Raw genomic sequence first — 22,667 nt, 5'->3', positions numbered from 1 at the left:
CATGGAATGGCGCTTTTGTTTTCCTTTTTTCCTTTACTCTTCAATATTTTATTCAAAATGACATAAAAGCACTTTGGCTATCTAATTAAGTGGGTCCAGGCCTTCCCCCACTTCTCTTATAATCATAAATTATTACATTTGCTGTGTCCTCTATGTGGGCATGATTTCACAAACAATCTAAGGCTCCAGTCTATATAATTTATATAATTAGGAGGTGCACACTGCTGAAAAATATGAGCATTTTCTTCTGAATGGGTATACAAAAGGTATCAGTCACAATATTTGAATAAGAATACATTCCGATCTCCAAAAATTTAGTGGCTCAAAAGCTTTTTTTCCCCCTCTTCTACTGTAAAATGTCTCTGATTTCTTTGACAATATAAATGAACTAAATATTAGAGAGACAAATTTATTTCCTTCTAAACTGGAGGTTATCTGCTAACTGCTGCAAGATTTGCTAAAGAAATTTCTAAATCTGGAAACTGCAATATGTCCATTTCTACAGAAATACTTGGTGAAATTTATTTTAGATATTCTATTACAATAATATATAACAGCAACAGTAATTTCTGCTTCACATAGTAGTGTTCCCTGCAGTTGAGTGGTTTCTTTTTGGAAACATGAAGAATATGCTTTAATGGAGAAATAAGACACAATTTTATCTATTTTAAGTTTATAATGGAACTTTATTAATTTGTCATCTCACAATAATCCCATCTCACAAAAAAGTAACTCCAAGTAATGTTTCCATGATCCTCAAACATTAAAAACAAGAAAGGAACTAATAATGAAGGGGTTTTTCCCAGAATCTCTTCTCTGACACAAACAAAATTGTATTTATTTAATCAAATTTATATACCACGCATCTCACCATCAAGCAGCTCTATAATAAAATGATTTATTGTAAAGTAACTAGCCAAGACAGATATGCCAAGCAGCACCCAATCTTCATTTGAGAGTAAGGATGAACAGAGGAGACAATGATAACAGGAAATTAGTGAATACTTTTAATACTTTTCATAAATTAGTGAATACTTTTCATTCAGTGGGGGAATCCATATTTCGGTATCTGCCTGGTTCCCAACCATCCCTGCATCGTATAAACCTTGGCACTGTTAACCTTGTGCTAGCAAAGAATATAAATTAAATACATGACTCCTTAGAGTGATGAAATACGGGGGAGAAGTAAATATGCATGATAATCACATTGGCTGTGGATATGATTTCTGATTATTTAGCAATTTCCCATCTATGAATCTGTTGATGTTTTATATCCAAGAAGGAAAGGTTTATTGATTTAATAAATAAGAACACAAGAGTATGAATTTTCTGGACACCTTCCCAGCTCATCAATATCCATGATGTAACAGGCTGATCATTAGAAGTGTTGGGAAGAGAATAAATATGGGATGTAGTTTTTTTTTAACCTTTCTATTTCTTTGGTTTTTTAAAACCTAGAATTCTTGATGGTTATGTCAATTCACCTACTTCAACGTTATATTAAGATAAGATACTGTATAAGGAGTTACACATACAACTTAAATTGGCTTGTACTCCTTTATTGAAAGATCCATCTTGGTCTGAAAGAGAGCAAGAGAGAGAGAGAATGGAAGAGAGGGAGAGGGGGAGAGGGAGAGAGAAGGAGAGAGAGAGAGAGAGAGAGAGAGAGACAGACAGACAGACAATGAGAATAAACACTGCAAAAGTTACATTGGCTGGGAGAAAGCCCTTTAAGAAAGCTGTTCCTGCTGCTGTTGACATAGACAAATTTCTTGTTTTGCAGGCAAAAAATATGATTTGCCATCCTTGGTCAATCAAGCAGCCAGGTCTTGTTTACAAACACTCAACTATTCTGTCATAACTAGCTGTGGGATCTCTACATTTTCTCCAACAATTAAAGATTCCAGGTTGCGAGTTGATTTCTTTGAATCAAATTTCCTGATATTATACCAGAGTAATGTTTGAAAGGAAAGATGCTATGACAATTAAGCATATCAACATTTCATGTTCTAACTCAGCAAATCTAATGACAATGAGAGAAAACAGATGAATTGTCACTCCCTGACAGCGCTGCCATTCCCTCACAACATTAGCCAGGGACAGCACTTACTTATTATCATTATCCTGGTTTCATGCTGTGCACATCCCCTATGCTATTAAAATGCCAGTTGGGCAATGTTTGAACATATACTTAGTGATCTTCTAGAATAATACTAAATCTCCTTTTTTCAGAAATAGCCTGATAGGTCACAGAAAGGGAAACAAAGCATCTCCACCAATCCATTTTCTTAACATTCCCTACAGTAGGTGTGTCAAGACAGCATTCGTCTCCAATCTTCATAATATAAAGTATATGTATCCTTAACAAATCTGCGGCTCACTTTGATAATGTTCATTTCATGAGATCTCTTTGAACACAGTAAAGGTACGACCTTTACCACATCTGATTGCAGTTCATCCCATAATTTAACTGCATTTTATTAAGAAGTACTTTTATTGAGTCCTGCAATTCCCAGCTTCAATAGATTTTCTTGGGTTCTAATGATCCTTGGGAGGAGAAGAAGTGGGAGAATACTCTGTCACAAAGTTGGTTTCAGCTGGAAAATGTGCTACCAGTATTATGAAAAGGCTATTATGCTTGGTTCACACTGAGCACTGCACACTGGAAATATGCAAGTTCAACTCCTTTAGCCATTCGGGTTCATTTCTTCACAGAGTCCATGGAAAGATAGTACTCCTAGCTTCTGTTTTTCTTTCTCTTTGGCCCACAAATTTTTTTTCTCATGCTGCACATTTTTCATTTACTCAAGTTTCCTAACTTGGTTTCTTTCTTCTTTTTACTTCTTAAATCATCTCACTATACCCTTTTCCAAAAGGCTATAAACCTTAATTAAAAAGTGCAATTTTAAAAAGACATGTTAATGAAAGATTGGTTTCAAGAGCCTATTATTTCTGTCTCTTCTTTGTAAAATGACAGGTTATGTCTTTCTGTATTAAATTTGAGAAAGTTGATATATTCCAGAGTTGGATGCCAATGACACAAATATAGTGGAGCAAAACTGGAGAAAGAATGAGGCATCCTTTGTAATGGTACTATAAGCCACACTATTTTATTTGTCTATTTGTTAATTTCTTCCAATTTCATCACAGAACAACAACCACATATAGTAAGTTGGCCTAAGATGTAGTACGGTAGTACCAGTAGTGTTTGGCCCAAAGTAATCCATAAAGAATCTATAATTGAATATCAACTTGAAATCTGGTTTCCTTATTCCTACAGTACTACACCACACTGGCGTGTTGATGACTTATCATGCTGTTCTCACTACTACTGACAGTCAGACTTTTAGTGTAATGGTCTGCTTTTGTTTGAAAGAAAAAGCAGTAAGTAAAACATACTTTTCCAGAGCTATGAACAGAATATTGCCTTGCAATTTAGCCATACAAGTCACTGGATGTTCTACTGATGAATCAGTATCAGAAAATACACAAATGTACAATCTGAAATATGGTTTCACATCTGGAAGAGTTTTGTTCCTAGTAGCCATGATTTCTCATTTCTAGCATAAATGACCCATGGTGGCGCAGTGGTTAGAGTGCAGTACTGCAGGCTATTTCTGCTGATCACCGGCTGCCAGCAGTTTGACAGATAGAATCTTATCAGGCTCAAGGTTGACTCAGCCTTCCATCCTTCCGAGGTTGGTAAAATGAGGACCCAGATTGTTGGGAGCAATATCCTGACTCTGTAAAATCACTTAGAGAGGGCTGTAAAGTACTGTGAAGCAGCATATAACTAAGTGCTATTGCTATTGCTATAAAGGAAGGCAATGGTTAATTAACCTAAGAAGTCTTCAGCTGCAACATAGGCTGATGGAAAAGGCAGGACTTGAGGATATCATATTTGGTAAAATAAGTCAAAAAGTGATAGTGTGATGAATTTAGTAAGGGCCACAAATTAGCTTCTTCAGTTGATCATCTCATATATTGGAAAAGATCAAGAAAATTCTTCCAAAATGTTTTTGCTGGAGACATCCTCTAATTATTTTTCTGCATGCAGCAGGGAGTCAAATGGAACTGGTGATTTGAAATCATCATCAAATTATGTTTAAGATTGCTTTTAGCTATTCTTCAGTTACTTGGATGTAGATGGAAGGTCCTATAGAATGGATTTTTTTTCATTGTGATAGAACTGCAGGAGGCTGTGACAAAAAGAATTTGATATCTACTTAAGAATTTCACAGACAGATATGCCTGATTAGCAGTGAGTGAACAGTTGGCATTGTTATATATTACATTTATATGCTGCTATAGTCAAGAACTGATGACAGACCAATTGAATCATTCTATTTTCCTGCATGACTTCACTATTACAGGGAAAAGTCTTGAACAACCCAGTAATATAATAGTCTCAAGTTAAGAATTTCTTCAGAATTTCATGGAGTAGAACTGTTGTCCCAAATGACATCTCCTTTTTTTCCCTAAGGGTACCTATTAGTTTTGAATCCTCAGGAAATGTCCATTCTGGTCCTTTATATGGGCAATATGGATCTTCTATTCCCCTATACTATGCCCAGTAGTCTATGATCAAGCTAGGATTTTTAAAATGAAATATTTCCCATATCTGAACCCAGCATGTTAGCCATTGAACCGTATTTTCCATCTATCACATTGCTGGTATTTTAGTGAGCGAGCTGGGCATCTTATGGTACAAAACAAAATACCAGCTTTGGCAATAATTAGACAACCCCTGCCCTATTGGGTCAACATTTCAAGATACTTCCTTACCTAAACGGAGAAACAGGATGACCAGGATCAAAAAAGCAGTGGGAGTAGAAGTTACTTCTGACTTCCTGCTGGCTTGAATGTGGCTGACCGCCCTCTGGCAGCCAATGGTGTGACTGGTCTACCTAGCACCAGTGTACCCGTCCTCTAGAGACCTAGAGCGGGACCAGTCTATGGAGCCTCTATGCAGTAGCACTGAAGCAAGCATAATTTGCCAAATTTCAATCTGATGGAAGTCATGGATCCCAGATTTTGGACGAACTCAGTAAATTAGCCAATTTGAGGTCTCTTGGTCCAAAAACTGTTGTTCTAAGCTGCTGTTAAAGGTTACAGACCCAAAGGTTATAGAGTTTCAGTAGCATATAGATTATTTCATTTCCACTTTTTGCCCATTAAAAGGAATTAAAGTCCAAAGAGCTTTCAAGTTCATGTGAGCATGTGAGTGGAAGAAAGGTGAGAGAAGAAATGGCAATTTGGAATTAATGTGGTCGGATGCAGGTTCACATACTTTCTGCTCACCTAATTTGTATGAACTGCCTTTATTTGCAAATCATCATATATTGATAACAAAATACTCCCAGGCAAAATACACCTATCAATTGTGAATCATTGGTGTCTAGCCCTTAATTTAGCTGTAGCTTCTATAGCAGGAAATAAAGAAAAGGAGACTGAAGAAAGATTAGGAAGAACATATTGATATTAAGATCTGCTGCCATCAACTGGTACACGTGTGGATAAAATAATATTGTTCTGTATGATGGCAAAATTCTGTAGTAGAAAATAATTCTTTCTGCTGTCATTGTTAAGTGTATGAAAGGAAAGCATAAAGATTATGAAAAATGGAAGCACAGAATAACGTCCTCATCATCAACTTTATTGCTTTGATAGTCAGAATGAGGGGCTGTTACAGCGCCACAATTGCAGAAGAAACACTGTCTCTTCGGTGATGAGTCTGTTTATACTTCAGAAAATTATTTAGAAATGTTTTTTACTTTTGGCAATCATAACACCTATCTGTTCTTTGTTAAAGCAGCCAAACTTTTTCAGGTTTCTCTAATTTTTGGGGGGGGAAAGCCACTTGTTTACGGAATCCTTCATGAACCTTAAGGTGTCTCTTAATGCAAAAGCCCTATTTTTTCAGGCATATATGAAAACTTTAAATGTAGACAAATGTCTTCTTTAATGTACCAAAGCACTTCTGGATCATTTTCAAGCACGCTCAGCCCTGAAGGTGAGTTTGCTTGATTCTCTGTGGAATAAGTTTATATGATATGGACTCCAACTAGCTGGGATATACAGCATCTTCAAGGATGAAATGTAGCATGTAGTTTTTAAAATAAAATTGAGAAAAATCAGCATTAGACTCAGAAGTGGATAGAAAACAATATTTGTAGCTCAGGATTGAACTGTGGGGTCCCTGGTGCTTTGTGAGCTTGGTGGTTTTCTTGTGGATGTTTCATTACCAAACAACATTAACATCATCATGCATTGGTGAAGTTTGGTAATGAAATGTCTGCAGGAGAACTACCAAGCTCAGGGAGCACCAAGGACCCCACAGGCTCAGAAGCTTCATGGCACTAAGTTTAAAATACACCTTATTTGCTAATTCAACTGAATAATCATCTGTATGAATAATCATAAAGATGATTATTCTTAGAGTTCTTCAAACTGCAGCAAATGCCAAGAACTGGTTTATATGCTTAGCTTGTTTTTGATATTTCTAATGATGTGCTTTTGCATGTTCAGAGCAGTTTACCCTAAGAGACCAAAGGCATCAGAATAAACTATTAGAAACCACGTAAAGTACATAAGACATTTTCAGAAAATTGATGCAGAATGGATCTGCAGTCTACAGATGGAATACAACGGGCTTAATCCTTCTCTGAGTAAAACAATAGTGTTAAAAAAAAGTTTAATCACCAATATTTTTTTAAAAAATGCCTCTAAGCAAATATCAGTCCAGGGCACAAGTCCAATCATATTTGCCTGACAAGCTTTTCTAAAGTAATAGGTTAATTTGCAATGATGGATCCATCAATGATGGATATGATGTTATTGCTGTTACTAAGTAATTAGACATAATAAATCTTCATTTAATGATCCATTGGGAGATTCTGGTCTGATTCTAAATTATTATAGGATTTGCTAGTCAATCCCACTGCCTTCCATTTTCCTGTCTTCTTAAGATGAGCTAAGGTGTGCAGCCAATATACACTGAATTTGTGCACCTTTATATTTATATCTAGCCATAGCACAAACATGGAACATCTTTCTTTTGCCCTGTCGCCATGACATTGTCTTCATTTCATCCCAGTCTCATGAGTAAGACCGATTTAGTGTCATCCTTAGTCAAAGCAATAACAAAGCAGTATTTTCTTTATTCTGACTGCCCGAATCTTAGCCTTTGTGACCTATTAGCTTGGAAGAAAGTCAGATGACTGGCAGTGACTAGAAACAATTGAGGCACAATAAGGATCAACAAGAGGGACAACAAAAGTAATGGTGGTACAGTTTTCTGCCAGCTCGGGGTTTGGTGGATACAGTAAGACTATAATGCAGTCAGAATAACAAAATTGGAAGGGACCTTGGAGGTCTTCTATATGGTTTGATCAACCTCTTATTTCTGTGAACCATTCCCCCTTCTGATGCAGAAATGGAAGTGCATATCAGCTGAAAGCAATGGAGAATTTGCCAAAATTTTCTATAGCCATGATTGGCCATCGACCTGCCTCCTTTTCCAATAACATATCTTTAACATTCAATGATTTTCTGAAAGTTCATATTATGGTACACTACTCCCATTTTTCTAATCATTTGGGCTCTATTTCCTCTTGTTTCTTTTTAAGTTTAAATTATAATTTATTTTTGCATATTAATAATCCCCTAATAATTAAAAGATGCTATCTTGTTTTTGGATAGCCCACTTTTAATTCAAAACTGACAGGCACTGAACCACACAGATTTACAACTAGAGGGAAGAATTAGATATAATTTCCTCATACACTTACTACCAGACTAAGGGTTGAGTACCAACTGATTTTAGCTTGAAAATGTCACCTCCTTGTTTACCCATCTCTGAATAGTGTAAAATTTTGACATGGTTATAGCTATTTATAAAGCATTTCCCTCCCTCCCTCTGTCTCTCTCCCTCTCTCTCTCTCTCTCCCTTTTCTCCTCTCTCTCTCCCTCCCCCTCCTCTCTCTCTCTCTCGAAATGTACTTCAGGCACTTGACTTATGACTGGTCATTTAGTATCCATTAGAAGTTGCAACGGACACTCCAAAAGTCATGTGATTGCATTTTGGGCACCTGGCAATCAGCCCACATTTATGGCCATTTGCGGCATCCCTTAAATCACATGACCATGATTTAAGATTTTATTTTTTTTTTGCCAGATACTGGTGTTTATTTCAGGATTTTGGCAATAAGCATCCTTTGCAAACAATGGGTCTGCTTAAAAACTATGGTGTTCACTTACTGACTCTGTACAACTGCTGCATAAAAAACTACCACAAAAATGCTCATGAAGTTGGGCATGGTCACTTTATGACCCACTTAACAACTGGTACATCTTATAATGAGAAATCCAGTGTCAATTATGGTCATAAGCCAAGGACCATCGGTATTCTTATAGAAGTACTAAGACCACTTACAGAGTCTATAATCACCTAATTCTCTCATGTATTCAGACAGTACAGTTTACATTTGTATCTGTCACATCACATTCTCATGCATGATTTCCTGTTCCTCGTGGCTTCGTGGCTTTTTTCTTTCTATTCAACCAAAGTTTTTCTTGGGATGATTCATCACTAATTCATGCTTTCCTTTTTCTTTGCTCTTCTTCCCTCCATTTTCCCAGATTTCTTAATACATTCCTTGCCATATACAATTCTCACAGTAAAACCATCAGTTTTAGGAGGCCAGAATAAAAGCATCCAACACTGAACAGGTTTGGCAAGATCTGTCGCTTAGCTTAGGCACTACAGAACTTGGACACAACTTAATTTCTTTATCTCTCTTAAAACTGGCCATTTAGTTATGAAAGTGTACACTTCCTTATCCTATTGTTATATCTACTTCCTGTTACTTGCTCCTGATTAATTGCTGTCCCAATTTACTCTTTCTTATGATCAGCAATTCAACCTTTTTGGCAGAGAGAAAGAACAGTTTTTTTGCCCCAAACCTTGTGCTCATCAGTTGTATAGGATTGCTGAAGACAACTGGTAAGAACCTGAAACATTAACTTTTCCCATTGTCTTCAACAGACGGTTAGTCTTCCAAGATATCATTGCATATTCTCCTGCCAAAAAATCCAATGAAAATTTGTACAGATTTTTATTAAAACCCTGTTGGGGGGGGGGGATCACCAGACTGAAACATAATTGCACTTATTTTGTAAAATATATGATGTGAAAAAAGTAATAATGTTATTTTTAATTAAAGCTAAGCATGCTTATGGTTGACCTAAGTTATATAAACAACAGATCCCTTCCTCCAAGATTTCAGGAAAAAACATGTGATGACTGACTGACACATTTATTTATCACATTTTTACTCCACCTATCTCACCTAAGTAATTCTTAGTGGTTTGGAAACAGGGTCTATATACGGTCCTATAACCTAAAGGTCAAATGACAACTCCTACCCTTCTCCCCTGCCCTGGGGTCTCAGTTGGTGCCACACTCCAAAATCAGCTGGCTACATTTCAAAAAGGAAACCCCCTCTCCAACTTCTGGCCCCAATCAGATTTCAAAAATGCATGTCAGCTCAGCCTACATTTCCGTAATAAAATGACAAATAAGGAGTAGGGGAGGGAGCTTATTATTGACTGACTTGGCATTGAACAGCAGAAACCAACAGGCGAGCTCTAGGGGTCTGTTAACATGATCATTTGGCTGGATGCTGGAAGGAATGTTAAAGAATATGAATATTGCAAGCTTTCTAAAAATAGAAGAATATTAGAAGTGTCCTTTTAGCTACTTCATATACATATAGAAAAAATAATAAACAAACATCTGCATAGCCGTGAATTCCTAGATGCTCTCCACATTGCAATGGCAATTTCATCAAGCCTACCAATAACTCTCTTCTGAGATTCCTTCTGTAGTATCTCAATGTAACTTTCTATCTTATAGGTTCCATATTTTGAGAAGCATTACAGAAAACTAAGGCTGCAGCAATCTAGTAGAGAAAGGGGCATGTCTTTCTCCCATGATGTAAATGTTATGGTCTGTGCTTTCTCATACTGTAGCTCTACTGATCTTCAGGATAACAAAATAAAAACTAAAAAGCCTCCCCTCTGAGATCTAATTTATCATCTTATGTTACTGGGCCCTTTTCTCCTAGCTTCTTTCAGGATACAACGGACCAGCTCCTGACTATAAATTAGAATTAGATATTAGATGAAGCAATCCAAACCCAAGATTTAGCACACAGTCTCTTTCCATTTACTGTGGTCAGCTTTTCATTTCCAAGAAACTGTAAGCTGGAGAATAAATTAACAGCTCCTCCAAATTCAGAAAGCTAGGTAGGAGAGAAATCATGCCTTTACAGAAATCATACTCTGCTGTTTTCTCAATTACTTGCTTTATTCCTGTTACGAGTCCCTTTGACATAAAGGATCTTGGCGCACTCGTGTTTACTGTTTTACTTGAAAAATGTCCTGTCATTTCACAGGATCTCAAAGAAAGCACTGTTGATTTTGTTACCATGATTTCCACAATACAATTTCTGATCTGTTTTAGTTGATAAATACCAGACGTATTATAAACTGGAAGATGACATGATGTATACTTAAAATACGTAATAAAATCTGATATTGTTAGAGATGTTCACCTTTAATGAAGTGGTTTTCTAGACAATTAACTTCTATACACTGAAGTACAGTAATCCAGATATTTTTCAAATATGTTATTTGCTGGATGTTCTTCTCTCTTATTTCTCCAGATGTCTTCCCTCAGACTTTTTTCTTCCAACTGAATTCATTTCTATTCTTGAAGGTAGCTGAAGGATAAATTGGAAAAGCAAACCTGCACTGGAGGCACAGAGTGGGATTTGTGTGTTGGATGGAGCTTGAAGGGATCAAAAAACCCCTTCAAAACACAGTTGGGTAACCACATGATCAAGCATAGTCCATTATTATATTCCTTTGTTGTTTTTCAATGTTGGTTCTTTTGAGGCAGTTTTGACCACTAGCGATTATCTGAACTAGTCCCTGCAGTTTTCTTGGGAAGGTTTTTCAAAAGAGGTTTGCCATTGCCTCCTTCCTAGGCCTGAGAAAGTGACAAGGCCATCCAGTGACTTTGTGCTTAAGACAGGTCTAAAACTCATGTTCTAGCCTAGTACTTTAGTTAGTGCACCAAATAGGGTCTTGTTTTCAATATTTCTTTGCTCAAAATTTTCAGCTAGTGTAGCAAAAACATTTAAATTTACAATAAATGTTTCTGCTTTCTGGCAGGTAATTCTACAAATTTAAATGTTCTTTGTATACTTGATAGGACGTACTTGCTGGACTTCCACAGAGAAATTCTTAGAAAAAGCCAGTAGGTGAAGAAATTAATGAAGGGGCAAGACATGAGATAAGCCAGCTGCCGGCTCCCTCGGTGCCTTCTGGTACTGAAAAATGTACAAGTTACATTCAAGCGGAGACTTAACTGCTAAAATAGAAGGTATATTTTGAGGGAAATTGTTAGCAGTGCTATAAATTGCAGAGCACAAACTCTAAGATATATTCTAATTTGATTTCCTGAAATTCCCACTTACATTTTTACACAAATGTATAACCTAATCTTGTGTAGCTTCTTCTCTGGTAATGTTGTACTACTAACTAGAGCATACAAAACATTTGCTAGACCAATTCTTGAATACAGCTCATCCGTCTGGAACCCACACTGCATATCGGACATAAATACAATCGAGAGAGTCCAGAGTTATTTTACAAGAAGAGTTCTCCATTCCTCTAACCGCAATAAAATACCTTATGCCACCAGACTTCAAATTTTGGGCTTAGACAACTTAGAACTACGCCAACTTCAGTCTGACTTAAGCATAGTACATAACATTATCTGCCACAATGTACTTCCTGTCAATGACTGCTTCAGCTTCAGCTTCAACCACAACAATACACAAGCAAATAATAGATACAAACTCAAGGTAAACCGTTCCAAACTTGATTGCAGAAAATATGACTTCAGTAACAGAGTGGTCAATGTCTGGAATGCACTACCTGACTCTGTAGTTTCTTCCCCAAACTCCCCAAACTTTAACCTTAAACTGTCTACTGTTGACCTCACCCCATTCCTAAGAGGTCTGTAAGGGGCATGCATAAGTGCACCACCGTCCCTGTCCTAATATTCCTTTTTACTTACTCTTTTCATGTATTCAAATTATATTTATACTTTTACCTGTTATCTTATATATGCTTGACAAAATAAACTTATGACTTATAAATGGTTTTCTCTATACTGTATGTCTGTGTACTTAAAATTTGCCAATATTTCCCCATAGATAATTAGCTGGAATGGTTCATAGCAAAAAGGAAAGAAGGCAATAGCTGAAGGGGGAATATATCAACCAGGATGTCATGAATATGAAGTTTAGTATTAATTTGCACTTCGTGGACATGTTACAAAAGCAATGGGAAAGAAATCACCTTTGTCTGCCCTTGCCAAATGGATTCATGTATTGAATTAAAGCTAAAGCACAAAGGAGAATATTAAATGTTTCCTCAAGGTCTTCTAATAGAGCATAAAGTTGACAATGCTGCTAAGCCTATGAACAGTAACAAGAAATACAAAGATCTTAGAGCAGTGGTTGACATCTGCAGAATCTCATTATAGCATCCATAGGCCTTAAAAATGAAAATACTTTAAACATGGCTCATAATATAGCAAATATCTCAAGATGTAAGAGCTTGTGGTACTTCGGAAAACATGTTCTTTCTGGCACACTGTCATCCTTCTTATTGTATGATGATGCCCATTATTTGAAAAGACTCTCAGTCTATCTCTGGCTCAAAGAGAACAGAGTTGTCCTAAAGAGCCAGCATTGTTCTATTTAGCTCCATCTAAGCAGAATTGCGTTCAAAGCAACTTAAAGGAACTCCAGTCTAAAAGATAATAAAGTTGGAGTTTGGTCTTATATACTGTACATGCTTAAAGAATACCAAGTAGTATATTCTGGCAGACTTATTAAAAAGGAAACTATAACTAAATGGCTATGGAAAAGTTCATAAGCAAATATAAAGAAAGTAAAGGGTTGTGGAGGAATATGGAGATAACCTTGAGGAAGAAATGCAAGAGCCATTAAGAGAAAACCTTGGGAAAGGAGTGAAAGAACAAAATTCAAAATAACCTGACCTTGATTCTACTTGATATGAGAGGGGCAGAAGGATAACTTTGCTGGTTTTCAAGACTCTGCTGTTTTACTCAACAACATTAAATAGTATTCCTGATATTAAAATTGTTTTAACTCTGTGATGTTATTGGAACATATGCATAGACTCCTCCTCCTCCTCCTCCTCCTCCTATCTTCTGGTCCTGACTCTATAGCCCTGGAATTTCCTGTTGGTCTCCCATCCAAGTCCTGACAAAGTCTGAGCTTTGCAAGTTCAGCCAAGGTTGAATATCTGCTATCATTTATTGATAATTGTTCAGCTTCTTTAAAAGCCATGTAAGTAGTGCTCCAAAAAGCATTTTTGAAAAATAAAAATGCTGGTAATTGAAGTCCAATGTTGCATATAACTCTGCCTTTTGGCTCAAAAAAAAAAAAAAAAAAAGGACCAAGATAACCTGGCACTGCATAGAAGAGCCTTGGAGGACCATGTGTGTCTGTGTGTGTGAGAGAGAGACAGAGAGAGAGCGAGAGAAGCAGGAAAGTGCATTTTGAAAGTTCAAGGACATAGCAAGCAGTTAAAGCTCTGTATTTTACTATGCATGTGAGATTGTTTTTGTTGATTTGGTGTGGTTTTTTGCCTAGATATTTGTTTATGATTGCCGAGATTTTAGAGTATGCATATGTGAGTGTTCATCTGTTCTTTGAGCATCATTAGGGTTTTTTGTTTGTTTTGTTTTGTTTTAAACTGAACTTTTGTTTGGTATAAGTGCCTGAGCTGCCTGAGTTTTAGGAGTCAAACTCACTTAAATGCTCACAATATGATTTTAAATTTCCAAATGCCACCTCAAAAATTTGGCAATTGTTACTGTAATGAATCAGCATCACACAGATGGGTAGCACATGTATTTACTAGACTGCTGTTAAACATTTTTTGAATACATCATTTGAAATGATAGCAAAGTAGCTGTGGATTTCCCCACCAGCATTTGACCTTGACTTCTTACACATTCTGCTCTTTGCCTGTGAAGTAAATGTTGGTGACCCAAATGCAGCAGAAAACATTGTCAGAGGATGTGCTCCTAAACATAAGCAGAATGTTGAAAAAGTGGTAGCTGAGCATCTCACTGAAAAAAAAGAAAGGTAAACATTATTATATAGATGTTTGGATGTAGAATATTGGTTTAGCCCAGCTCTCAGTGGGAATTGACATTATTCTATTGGAAGATAGATTGATTATTGTCATTAATTTGACAAAACAGAGAATAAATAAAAGAAAAATAAAGGAAATTCATGTTTTTTTTTTTAAAAAAAGCTTCATCCTACTTAACTGCATTTTGAGAAGAGGGAAGCAGAAGGCTCAACAGAATGTGAGTGAATCAAGAACATTTCTTTGCCTCTTAAATGCAGATCATTCTCATTAAGAAGAGACCAGGTGAGAAACAGATGAAGGGACAATGTGTGAAGATCTTTCCCCTTAATTATATTTCTTCATTTTCCACAGTGGTCAAAATGAGCTCATAAATGCAATCTTCCCATCATATCCAGAACCCACTTTTAGCACTCATCTTCTGCTGAAGCATCTGAATCCCTCTTAGGACTGTGGTTTGATCAGCATATCAGTCCTGTTTCTACATTCTGATAACGCCTTATACAGCTCATGCATAGTGCTGTTTGGGATCAATCTGCTTACAGTTTGGCTTCACTAGCTGAAATATACTTTGCCTTGGTGGAGGACAGTACCGTAATAGCTTGTTTCCTGCTGGTCAGCTGATTCCCCCCCCACCACAGAGGAACAGAGTCCTGCTTGTAAATTTGTGGTCTGCTCTATCTTTGGCTCAGTTTGTGTCATGTATCCAATTAGTTCAGGGTTGCTGCTTGTTGGCAGTTTTAACTTTAAGTCAGCAGTGCCCTTGAGGTATCTGCCCAGCCTCTTGACTGTTGTCCAATTGCTTTGGGTTGTCACACTTCCTTCTCTGCATAGAACTCCCACTGCTGTGGTAATGGCTCGTCTAGGGATTGTTGACACATACAGAGACTTTCCAATTGCAGGTATGTATTTACTGATGCAGGAAAAGGACTGCTGTTCTGTCTTTTTTTTTCCAGAAAGTTACAACCTCCATTGGTGCGTTGATTGAGTTTGTCTCAGTTAACCCTAGGAATTCTACATTGTGCCTAAACATCTCTTTCTGGTGAAGAATAGATAACTTTCTTTTTCATCTTCTTCAATATGAATTCCAAAATACCAAGAGAATTTCACCACTCATTTTCCCAACAACTTCTTTTGTTCAGGTGCTGTACAATTATCTTTATAACTGATTATTAAATATTAAACACTGAACAAAAAACCATTTGTTGTTTTACAATATTAAATATATGCAAGGGTTAACCTTCCTAAAGCAAGGTTTCGTTTTCCTTTTCTATATCCCGGGGGCCTGTTTTAGGCCACAAAGGCTTTTTTGTGGTTTGCACACAAATTTCTTTTTGCCAGCTTCAATGACCCCTGGGAGCTATTCATTTCTTCCTCTGAGACCCTCAACTTCCTGTGGCTTATGGCTGGTAATATCATTTTACTTATTTGTTTCTTTGCTATGCCACCCACCTCACTATCAAGCAAACATTAAATATTAAATAGAGATTTAAAAAGTTATAAAACCAGAATAGTATCGGGTAGATCTCCCTCCTAGTCCAATAACCACATCCAACACTGATTGCCCTCACTGAGACACCAGGCCAGCTGGCAGATCCAGGTTTTGATGGAAGGCCAAGAGGGTGGGGGTGGATATTACCTCAAGGACCATGATGTTCCAGTGGGGTGGGGCCCATGGCAGAAAAGACCTTCTCTTGGACCCCACCAACCAGAATTCCTTGACCAAAGGGGTCCACAACATGCCCCTTCTGCCAGAATCAATGTGGTGGGGGGCAATTCCATTGGGATGAGACAGTTCCTCAGGGACTGTCAGTTTCTTATTGGGTCCACATTTCACTCAGAAGGACTACCAAGGACTAAAAGGGAATTCTAAAAAGAACAGGTGCATTTGGAAGTCATAGGCTGCAGAACACAAAGAATCAGACGGAAAGTCCATGCTCTGGAGATTTGATTAAGTTTAATTATTTGCTATAAAACGTAAAGAAGCTGCCTTGGCACAACGAAGCAGGAAAAGCAGCGTGTGTCCAAGAAGCTTTTATTTCATGCTATTTTGTGAGATGATAGCTTTAAAAAGTGAGAACTGGGCTCCAGTTCCAACATTTATGAGAGAGAAAGGAAGAAAAATCTATCAGAGCTTGGAGTGGAAACTTACAACCCACTCAGCATATATAAAATGAACTCTGGGCAACAGACAGTAAAACTTTGAGAGGAATGGCATTTATGGTCAGGCAACTGCCCTCTTTCAAGTTAAACTTTTTTCTGACAGCTCGAATTCTCTGCTGGAGGCCATAAATGCATTTTCTGTCCATATCCATTATGAAAAGATCTGGATTTTGGATAGGAGAAAAGCAAGAAAGAGCATCTGTAGGATGAAATAATATTTTTTATGGAGGGAATGTGATAACTATTACAGAGAAACATTGGTTATCAACAATTGCACACTCTCTATTTCTTCCTAATGTTTTGATATCTGTTACTGTTGAAAACCTCATCTTCATTTGTTCTAATGGAGAAATTTTGGAGATGCTTTTCTTATTTTTGTTAGTGTGAATTGCTTGACTTGCCTTTCTTTAGCTCTCATTATTTTCTACAAGCTTCTCCCCTTGGACAAAAAGCAATACTTAGAGAAGGGGTGTCCAATCTTTACTTTAAGACTTGTGGACTTCTTTTTTAAAAAAAGTTTTTTTATTTTTTAGACAAACAAACATTTAATACATCAGTTTTCTCTTCCCTGTGACATCTCGGTGTTATCTTCCAAAGTTCTTTCTTTTTCTGTATAATTGTCAGTACTTCTATCTTGATCCTTGATCCTTTAAAAAAAAAAGACTTGTGGACTTCAAATCCCAGAATTCTCCAGCCAACCCATGCTGGTTGGGGAATTGTGGGAGTTGAAGTCCACCAGTCTTAAAGTGGTCAAGGTTAGACACCCCTGACTAGTGCTAAAAAATAGCAGGCTTCAACTTTTCCTCCGCAATACATCTCTAAATTCTCTTTTTTTAAAAAACAAACTTGTCTAGTTATGTCATTAGAACAAAACTATTTCCTCTATTGAGAAAATAGCTTTGCAGCTGTTCTGTAACCAGGTCTGACCCACTCAGACTCCTCACATAGTATTTCCACCATCCCAATTCAACACCATGCCTGCGTGATCTAGTGACATTAGCTCTGTTAAACAACTGAACTGAACTTTATTTATGGCTGAACTTATTTTCTCGTAAAAGTTCTGGAATTCTGTGGTGCTTGTGAGGAAAACTCCTGCTCCCCTTCCCCTACTTCCTGATTTCTGGACTCTTCCTTTCCCTGCAGAAATTATGCTATTGTTCTTCGCTGTTTTAAAAAAGGTGCATAGCAGGGGTGAAATGCTACTGGTTCTGACCGGTTTGGCCGAACCGGTAGCGATGGCAGCGTGAGGCTCCGCCTACCTGCCCAGTCGTTGTTCCTGGAAGTAACCTGATTTTTACCCTCTGCGCATGCGTAGAAGGGTTTGCGCATGCACAGAGAGTCCACGGGTGCATGTGATGCGGCATGTGCACTTCTGAATCGGTAGGGAAGGTAAGTAGATTTCACCCCTGGTGCATAGGCATAATTTCTTAAGAGCATGGTAATTTTTGTAGCGAACCCTGACTTTGAGTGTTCTAATGTCTTAAACAAGAAGATAGTGGATGCATGACAATGAGGCAGGGGCTGGCAGCCATTTTTTATACTAAACATACTCATCAGCTGGAGGTTTCAAGGGTCATTTCATGGGGTGTTCCTTCTCTTTTGAGATCAGAAGTAATAAGGATGATTATGAGTAGATTCTGAGGATTTGGGGATTGCAAATGATTACAACATGGAATCGACTATGAACAACGTTGAATGTATCTTTTTCCCATCTTAATTAAGGAAAGAAGGATTGCAGGTCTGCAATTACTCTAGTTGAAGAATATAACCACATAACTCAAGAATCCCTCACTATGCAGTCTTTTTATAAATCTTATACTGAGGTAAAACTGCCTTTAGGAACCCAAGAATGTGGGGAACACCCTTCAATCAGCTATAGCCAGGACTAACACAATGCCTAAAACTCAGGAAGACACTATTCTATAAATTCACAGTCCTTGTACAGATGGTTCTCAACTTATGACATTTATGACCATTTATTTAATGACAATTAGAAGTTATGATAGTGCTGAAAAAAATTACGACTGGATGCAATGTCCCAGGGTCATGTGATTACCATTTGCGAGCTTCCCAAGGGGCTTCTGCATCACCTTCGAGGATAGATCTTGAATAATTGTGCTATAGTAAATGTGGCAAAGGTATCCCTATCCCCAAAAGGGGAGCAGTTGGTGTACCTTTTAAAGCTGAACAAAGTTTCTCTTGTCCATGTTTTCCATCCGTTGCACAAGCAGTAGCTGCCAACAGGACTCCAAGTTCTACTCTTTAAGGGAAAGCACATTGCTGCCTTGGACCAAACCGATTAACAAATTGTTTACCTTCTATAGCAATTCTATCTTTTCCAAAATATCCCCCCAAAGAGAAGTTGGAGATTGGGTGGAAGTTGTCTAATATCACTGGATTGAGCAATAGCTCCATCAGAAAGAGGCCTATCACAACTCCAGTTCTCTTTCAAACCACCAGCTGAATGTATGAAGGTCAGAGAGAGTAAGGGAGGGGGTCAGTGGGCATGCTTCATCTGCTATCCGTTTTCAGACACTAACGCACTCAAGCAAATTCCTAATGCACAATAAGAAATCAAATGATCTACCATGAGTTGGTGAATGTCATTAACAGCATGTGGTAGAGAACTGACTAATATTTAACATTGCAGGCAAAGATTGATCTAGTTTCAGTCCTTGCAATTATCCTGATCACTGGGGGTTAGGATTATGCTCTACTGGATGTCGGCATAATCTGATTTGAAACAGAAGCCCCTCTTGCCTGATTCTCAAATTAGATCCTTTAGAAGATTCTGCAAAGACAGAAACTGGTCTAATTTGACAGACTGACATTTCATTGAATTATGTGAAAACAGAGGAGAGTGAAGCAAAGGATTTTGGGGCAGAATGGACCAGTGAAAAAATGGAAGAAAGACGGTTTGGATGAAGTTGGCCTGGCTGTTTATTTAATATTCTTTATTACTGCCAATTTGCAATAAAAGAGGTTAGTGGAATTGGAAAATAAACAACAATCAATCTCCTTGCCAGCTGTGTGCTTATTAAAACCTGAAGGAGTTTTGCTCCTGAAATAAGATATTATTTGTTCTAATGGGATTTTTTTTAAAAAAAATCTGGTTTTTAATAGCAAAGCCAGATCGATACATATTCTAATTCAAATGCTTTTAGCATTATTATTATTATTACTATTATTATTATTATATTATTATTATTATTTGCTATTCAGAAAAATAGAATAACAGATCTCTTCAAAAGACATGTTGTGTGACCAATTAATATTCCATAAGGTTTCTTTTAGATTCTTAGGGTTTTTTTTTAAAACCATCTTGACTTCTTGAGATTCATTTGTACTAAAATTAATACATTCACTACTAGAGAAAAAGATGATGATGGGAATAAAGGTGAGTGTAGCTCTGGAATATAAGCATTTCTTAAAAACAGATTTGCTTATAATATGTGTTCTATTCACCTTCTATGTTTTAAATGTAAGTTTAGCAATTTCTGAGGAATATACCAAAATAATTATGTGTGAATGGCCATTAGTCTCATCTCAGCATGCACTATTTTCCCTCTTGATATTTAAAATATGTGATTCTTTGGATTTCTGTATAGTTGGATTAATGAACACTGCAGATGCGCAGCATCAGGAATAGAGTGTTGTATGAATGACACATTATAAATGAAATTGGAAAAAATAACATTTTCCTGGATTTATTCCTAGAGGAAGACAGTAATCTAACAGAGAAAGAACAAGCTCCTCCATGTTAATCATTCCATTGCATTCTTTCAAATGTCTGTATCTTATTGTTCATCTCCAAAAAATGTCAGGCCTGTTTAATCTGACAGATTAAGTAACTTTCACTAGCACGAATGATGCTTGTAATCATAATAATACAGCTTATATCTTCAGTATCAACAAGCGTCTTTCAGCATGAAATGGATGATCTAAATCAAGAACATGAAATTGGCATCTGGTAGGATGAAACGTGGCCAGTGGTGGGTTGCCCCTGGTTTGGACCGGTTCACGAGAACCGGTAGTAAAACCGGCAGGAGGCTCTGCCCACTGACCCAGACATCATCATAGTGATCTGCGGTATGCGCAGAAGCTTCTGCACATGCGCAGAACAGCACGCAGGCACAATGCAAACCGGTAGTGAAGGTAAGTAGAACCCATCACTGAACGTTGCCATCTATCAACATTTGAATCAAAAAATCACTTCCTCAAGATTTTCTGATGGAGAAAATGGTTTTAAATTGTAGGCTATTCTATACTTTAACACCACATTTTAAGGTTTTGAATGGCTTGCACCTATTACTTTTGAATGCATATGTTTGTGGGCACATTTCATGTGTAGTAACCATGAAGTCTTTACTGAAATATGGATGCCAACTTTGCTACTGAACGTTATCTTTTATTTAGAGATTACAGGTAGTTCATTTTTCACACTTACGACCATTGCAGCAGGGGTGAAATGTAAAATCTTTTGCTACCGGTTCTGTGGGTGTGGCTTAATTAGTGGGCGGGGCTTGGTGGTAAGGTGACTGGGAGGGCGTGACTTGTTGGTCAGGTGGGCGTGGCCAAGTCAATGTCACTTCTTTGCCCTTTTTTAACCTACAAAACACAACACAACACAACTGGCTCACCCACAATATAAAAGCAGCTGTGCTAGACCCAAAATGGCCCCTGCAACAAGCAGGAACCTCACACAGCCACAAAAAGACCAAAAAAACAACTTTCACACTTTATACACACACAACACAACACAACTGGCTCACCCACAATGTAAAAGCAGCTGTGCTAGACCCAAAATGGCCCCTGCAACAAGCAGGAACCTCACACAGCCACAAAAAGTCCAAAAAACCAACTTTCACACTTTACACACACAAAATTCCACATACAGCTTTGTGAGATTTTGTGTGTTTGTGTAGTTAGAGTGAAACACTACAGAAACACACAAAATCTCAGAAAGCTGCACAAATATTATTTTATTTTATTTTTATTTTTATATGAAAACTAAATTTAAAATTTCCTAAACTTTAAATGGCTAGGTCTAAAAAAGAAAAACTAAAAAAACCCCCAATTAACTATTTTTTTAAAGCTCCCAAAGGGGAAAAAAACTTACCTAATAGAACAGGGGTCTCCAACCTTGGCAACTTTAAGACTTGTAGACTTCAACTCCCAGAATTCCTCAGCCAGCTTTGCTTTGCTGGCTGAGGAATTCTGGGAGTTGAAGTCCACAACTCTCTGCCTGCTTGATTGCAGGCAGGGAGATTCAGTTGCTTTCTGATGCAATGGATTGCAGGGATTACAGCAAGGCGTTGCGACCAGCAGCTAAGGTAGGCAAACTGAGGGGGGGAGGGGGAGGGATTTTTCCTACCAATTAGCAGGCAACAGCTGAGATCGTCAGAGCTGGGATCATCAGAGCTGGGCTCTCATAGCCATTTAAAAGAAAAAAAAGGCTCTGATGATCGCGCAGCTCAGCTGGGCATGGGAGGTGGGAGCAGCGATTTTTGTTACTGGTTCTCCAAACTGCCCGCCGCCATCACTACCTACTCGCTGGAGCCGGTCTGAGCCGGTCCGAGCATTTCACCCCTGCATTGCAGCCTCCCTGTGGTCATGTGATTAAAATTCAGACTCTTGGCAACTGGCATGTATTTAAGACAGCTGCCATGTCCCAGGATCATGTGATGACCTTTGGTGAACCTCTGACAAGCAACATCAATGGGAAAGCCAGATTCATTTAACAACTATGTTACTTAGTTAACACGTGCAGTGATCACTTAACAACGGTGGCAAGAAAGGTTGTAAAATGGGGCAAAACTCACTTAACAACTGTCTTGTTTAGCAATGGAAATTTTGGGTTCAATTGTGGTCATAGGTCAAGGACTATTTGTACTTTTTGTAATTAAATTCAGTTCCAATTGGCAATTCTTGAATAATTACATTTTCTACTCAAATAGCCACCATTAATTGTTGAACTGGTGGTAAATGGATTCAGAGATATTGAAGCTCCTGCAGGGATATATAAAATTGGAAGATGTTAAGCTTACAAATTATATATATATTAAAATATGAGAGTCAAATTCTAAGGCAAGAGAGGATTTGCTTCCAAAAACACTTTCCTCAGAGCAAAGCATTTTAAAGGAGGTAGCCATGGAGATTCTCTGGGCTGCCCTATTGTGCCTGGTACATCCTCTGGGTAGGCATGTCTCTTGCATTTAATTGTCTTCACAGCAATTAAAGCA

At 37.7% G+C, this 22,667-nt stretch overlaps 2 protein-coding genes across 2 annotated transcripts in view; both read left to right on the top strand.

Moving 5' to 3' along the window:
• TDRD5 (tudor domain containing 5) overlaps nt 1-15,323 on the top strand; it is a 123,934-nt gene extending 108,611 nt beyond the window's left edge. Inside the window, exons 20-21 of the mRNA XM_087890121.1 lie at nt 14,428-14,482; nt 15,219-15,323. Coding sequence (XP_087746247.1) covers nt 14,428-14,482; nt 15,219-15,308 — 145 coding nt within the window. The 3' untranslated portion in view covers nt 15,309-15,323. The remainder of the gene's footprint in view (nt 1-14,427; nt 14,483-15,218) is intronic.
• The window catches only part of LOC117661155 (protein FAM163A), a 98,485-nt gene that overhangs the window by 27,253 nt on the left and 48,565 nt on the right, over nt 1-22,667 (top strand). The gene's annotated exons all lie outside the window — the stretch shown is intronic.

The sequence above is a fragment of the Pantherophis guttatus genome, chromosome 3 (assembly GCF_059756535.1).
Source record: "Pantherophis guttatus breed Tessera chromosome 3, ASM5975653v1, whole genome shotgun sequence".
NCBI lineage: Eukaryota > Metazoa > Chordata > Lepidosauria > Squamata > Colubridae > Pantherophis > Pantherophis guttatus.
This window is presented reverse-complemented; position numbering and strand designations above follow the sequence as displayed.